The 5,374-nt window shown below is 46.0% G+C and overlaps 1 protein-coding gene across 1 annotated transcript in view; it reads left to right on the top strand.

Annotated features, from left to right (window-relative positions):
* The first annotated feature begins 538 nt into the window (after nt 1-538).
* Nucleotides 539-5,374, top strand: part of LOC113409612 (coactosin-like protein) — a 33,761-nt gene continuing 28,925 nt past the window's right edge. The window contains exons 1-2 of the mRNA XM_026663740.2: nt 539-821; nt 1,193-1,275. Coding sequence (XP_026519525.1) covers nt 745-821; nt 1,193-1,275 — 160 coding nt within the window. The 5' untranslated portion in view covers nt 539-744. The remainder of the gene's footprint in view (nt 822-1,192; nt 1,276-5,374) is intronic.

Here is a 5,374-nt window from a genome sequence, read left to right as displayed (position 1 = left end):
TCCTGATCCCTGGTGTGAGTGGATATGTAATGCATCACTTTCTGTTCGAGCCCGGGGGTGACCCTAACACACTCCGCCAACGACTCTCTCTAGGAGAATCCTCTTCATCATCCCCACGAAACCCTGAAGCCAGTGACAAATCTCTGGCAAGATTATTTTTTTGGTCAGTTTCATGGGCTTCCCGCACCCTCTCGCTAAAGCTATGACATCATCGCATTGCAATCCCAGTCATGCTTTGCAGAGGAGAATGGGGGGGGGGGAGATGGAAAAAAAAAAAGTCGTGGGAGGAAGGGGGTGGTAAGGAAACACCACTGTGTTGCAAAGCGGAGGGGTGTTCCTGCACTGCTTTCTGTTTGGATGGGCAGGAATCAGTGAGCAGAGCAGGCAAGCTCCCCCCTGCCACCACCCGAGTTGGGACCAGCAGTCCCAATGAGGCAGCGCTCTCCTGTAGCGAGGCAGTGAAGGGGTTAAGAGCCGCTTGGCCTGATCCTTCAGTAGGGCTCCGAGCAATACGGCAGGACCGGCTGCAGGAGGAATTCGAAGCACAACGCTACAGCATCGTTTCCTTGCGCACGCTGCCCCTCGGCTGCGGGATCTTTACAAACGCCTGCACAGTTCCCAGCCCTGACCTTACACAAGCTTCTCATCCGCCGATTGGTTTGGTGTTTTGCGGGAGAGCGGGGGCACAAGCACTTTCATTCATCTGAAATTCCATCCTCCCGCCCGGCTCCAGTTCTCAAGCAAATGGCAACTAAAATCGACAAGGAGGCATGCAGAGAAGCCTACAACCTCGTAAGGGATGATGGCACGGATATTACCTGGTAAGTTTCAGCGCCTTGATGTTCTTCCTATCCTCCGGGCACAAGCTTTCTCTTAGTCCAGCCTGTAATGAGATTCAGCCCTGGCAAGCTGAAGAATGCGGATTTGTACAGTAAGTGATTGAACCGGTATTTTCAATGTGCTCTCTAGTAAATTGAAAATACTGGGCAGAATTTGCTTGTCGTCTTATTAACAATGACCAGCTACATACGATACACAACTAGGGTTGTATTTGTAATCTGAAAGTGCAGGAATCCCTCTAATTTACTCCAGTCTGTCTCAATTTGTCTATCAAATGTTTTAACGTTCTTAAAGAATCGTCCCCATTCAAGCATTAATATTTTCTTGTTTACCTCCTTTCCCCTTCCCAAAGGGTGACTTTTAAATATGATGGCTCTACAATAGTCCCCGGAGACCAAGGAACAGACTATGAAGAGTTTACAAGGGAATGCAAAGGTAAGGCCAGTCTCATTGCTTGGGTAGATGGCGGAATGCCGCTTGCTGCCTAATAAAAGGGAGAAAAGAATTGGAGTAAATGTGTGTAAAGTGGAATGTGTCCCTGCCCTTGTTTCAGTAGTTTACTGTCTGACTGGATTTTCATACTACTACAGAGCATAATTAGCCCAATGCAATGCACTCACATAGCAGTCAAACTCTTTAATCTAACAATTCCTTTGTTTCGCCCACAAATTTAAATATGTGCAGCATTTTTTTTCTTTTGCACAATGGATGAGAGTTTTGATTCCCTTCCAGTTTCCCTCTAAACTGGAGGAAAATCTTATTAGCTCAGATCTTATTGTTTAACTCTAAAATTTAAAGGGTGAAATCTCTTACTGAAGAGAGAAAAATACCCATTTAAGTTATTATGGCTAATATAGCCATAGTATTAAAAAAGAAATCTTTGCCTTATAGAAACCTGCAATAAATTCTTTTAATAGCACTAATCTATGCAGTAAGAACAACACTAATTTAAAATCACAAAACTCAAGAACCAATAGAGTGAGGAAATTTATATAGGAGACTTGCTTGAACAAATATAGTGTTAAAAAGAAATTAATTATGTGACACTACATAACCCTAACAGTTGCAGTTCAAGGTTTAAATGCGGCAGCTGTGGGTTGAACTGTGTCCCAGAAGTAGAGTGCTAAAGGGCTGACAGAAGGTGGTAATGGAATGGTGGATAGCCGGGAAATAGTTAACTACTTCTGACATTAAGACATGAAGTGTTTGCAAAAACTCGTCTTTGTTACAATATCCCCATAGGGATAGTTTGAAAGTATGTGTAGTCCGCGCCCGCCCCTCTCCCCCCCATGCTCCTGTTGGCTATGTATCATTTAATTCATATGGTGATGTGCCAGGCTTGAAGTATTTATTGCTAATTGTTCAAGTACTAGCCTGGATTCATTTCAAAATGTTGGTCTGTAATTCTGGCAAAGCCTTCCTAGTTCATCTATCCCAGCTATGACTTTTAATTGCCTGTAATATTAATTATCTGGCTCACGGAAGCTGAACGAGGTCTAGTCCTCAAGGAGTAATGTAACAGTCCCTCCTGACCTGCTAAAATGCTAATAACCACTGTGAAGGGGCCTCTCTGTCCAGAAGGGGCCCAGCCATGGACCCAGCTAGAGTCGGATCCTCTCGCATTGAATTCAATGCCAAAACTTCCATGAACTTAAATGGGGGAGGACTGGGACGCTAATCAGCATGTAGCTGTTGGCAGGGAAAGCTATTAAACTCCCAGGGGCTAGAAATATGTGTAGTCATTGAATCAAGATGCCTCAATTGCTCTGTTCAAACCATTGCTGGAGGATGCTGTCAGGATTGCCTGGATACTCCTTAAAAGAGCAAAAGTCCCCAGCTGATCTCATTTACTTTGCAAAGAAACTTAAATTCACGTAGCTCCTATCAGAAGAGTTGAATTCCTGTACCCTGAAGAGAACTCTCTTTCTCTCATTCTGTGACCTTATAAGAAGGTGGGTGGGAGGAGTTAGCAGCCCAAAGGAGAGGCTCTAAGAGAGAGGAAACGGTATTTGTCCTAAGAGAGGTGCCAGAAAATCCTTTTTGAAGGGAGGACACATGTCCAGATGGGGAAAACAAACACAGAGGCGCTGAGCTCCTGCAGCTCCCATTGAAACCAGTTGTATTTCTGGGCACTCAGCTCTTCTGAAATCCAGGCCCACATTGCCTAAGAGAGGGTCAGCCACAGGGCTCTGGGTTGAACAAGGGCGATTATTAGCTGAGGTTGCTGAATGCCTTCCATATTTCTCTCCCCGGCCAGTGACTAAGGCAGTCAAACAGCTTCCCAGGCTGGAACCCTTCCACACTTATTTTCTCTGCCATTTATTTTTAACGCTTAAATCTCTTGTTTTGTCTGGCTTGACTCTAACTGCTCTGTCTGGGAAGATACTGACTGTGCCTCTTCCTGACGAGTGCTTCTTACCTGTCATCTCTTCCTTACCTGTTATCCCCTCTGTAACAAGCAGCCCGAGCAGGTAGTTGGAGAGAGGAGGCTCGGCAGAGGCAGCTGACCCCCAGAACTTGTCCTGGGCAGGCTGTAGAACAGTAGCCACTGGAGTCATGAGCTCTTGGGATCATAATCCAGTTTCAGTTTCTTGCCAGCAATTTTGTGCATCAAACCCTTATTACAAGCAGGGCGCTAAAAGGGACATAGACCAAAGCAGAATTCACCCCACCTCTTCTCCGAGTGAATTTCTCCGTGCAGAGCTGACCCCACTAGCCCTGAAGTTCCTCCAACAAAAAGGATCTTCCAGATCTATGAAGCTCAGACTAAAAAGAGAGGTTTCATATAAAAGGTGTGGCCAGGGTAGACCTGTGCTCTAGCATTAGCCCATGCTAGGGGCTGGACAGGCCCTCAGCAGGCCTTGAATAGAAGAAGGCAAGAGCAGATTAACCCGTGACAATAAAATATCTCTGAAGCACATGTGCTTGAAGCTTTAATAAACGATAGGAAGTGAAGAGGTACCGGGTATACAGACTCGGCCAAGTGTCAGACAGCTACTTCCTCCTCCCACGAACTAACGGATGTTACATGAGTTGGGGAAGGAAGATATGCTAGTTTTAGTGACTCCATCTGTGCAACCAGCCTGAGCTCGACCACTAGACAGAAGTCAGGAAACGGGATTGGTGCCAGCTGTGAAGACAGAGCTTTCCTTCCCATCTGGAGGAAAGGTGACCACTCTTAGTACACCATAGAGCTGGTTGGAAAATTTCCGTTGAAACAAAAATTCAATGGAAAAATGTGGATTAAAATAAATGCCACTGGCTTCAAAGTAAACTTCTTTCCTTGTTTTGGATTCCTATTGTCTGAACAATACAGACTTGAAAGACCCTCTTTCTCCCCCCCCTCCCGCCAGCTGCCTTTTGTAGAGCCTCCTATGATTCAGTGGTTGAAGATACGAGTGGGAGCTGGAATACAAAACCTCAGCTCACCAGGTGTAGGCTGAGGTACCTCAGTGCAAATTCGCTCTGCTCTGCTTACCAGGCCATCTGTTACAATATGCTCTCAAACTGAAAGCATCTGTCTCCTGCTTTCTCTAATGGCCATTCTTATTAAAAGCACCTTTGGTGTGTGGTTTGCATATTGCTTTCCTCCTGGGCATTAGATTATAGGGAAGGCGGAGTCAGTGGGTGCTAATTCACTTGGCTCAAAGATACAGGAAGTTCTTTTGTTCACATCCTTATGGGGTTGCTTGCTTTTTGCACTTCCTGCATTGTGCTAGGAGTTCTCAGTAGTGTTGCCTGCCCCTTAATTGAGACAGACAATCTCTTTTAGACATCTCCCTTCCGAATACCACTGGTGTTCCCAGAATGTCTCTGCAGCAACTACAGCAATAGCCTCCATGGGGAAAATCAGGAAATGATGTAGTGTATATTTGGCTTCTTTTAATGTGACTTAGTGTAACGCTGACAGACCCCGGTCGCTGGCGGGCAGGATCGAACCAGGGACCTCGGGAGTTTATTAGTGCGTGAGCCTCTACTGCATGAGCTAAAAGTCAACTGGCTGTTAGCAGACTCATTTTATCTCTCTCTATAAGCGGACTGAGTGCCACTAGATGGGACAGAACACCACAGCCAGAAGGTGTGTGGGTTACATATTTCCCCTAGCTGAGGAAGCACGTCCTGAGCTTCAGAGTCTTCCCAGTTGAAATCCCTGACAAGCCCCCACTTGTAACACCTCTGTCGGTGGGCGGGATCAAACTTGGGGTCTTTACCACATGAACTAAAAGCCAGTAACTGCCTGTTAGCTAAGACTGTAGAGCAGACTCATTTTATCTCTCTCTCTAAGTGGTCTTGGTGCCACTGGATGGGACAGAGCACCACACCCAGGAGGTGCGTGGGTTACATTAGCAGCTGGCAAAGATACCATGGGACCAGCCAGCTCTCTGTAGACACTCTGGACTACCATTTAATAAATATATTAAACATTGTTAGGTGTTCAGGTGCGATGGTAATTGGGACTGTATAAATCCCATGGATCACAGTTTGAGCCAGGGCCAGCTCCAGGGTTTTGGCTGCCCCAAGCAGCCAAAAAAAA

Source organism: Terrapene carolina, unplaced genomic scaffold (assembly GCF_002925995.2).
Source record: "Terrapene carolina triunguis isolate 2854851 unplaced genomic scaffold, T_m_triunguis-2.0 Scaffold33911, whole genome shotgun sequence".
Taxonomy (NCBI): domain Eukaryota; kingdom Metazoa; phylum Chordata; order Testudines; family Emydidae; genus Terrapene; species Terrapene triunguis.
The sequence above is the reverse complement of the archived record's forward strand: the minus strand, read 5'-3'. Positions and strand labels throughout refer to the sequence as shown.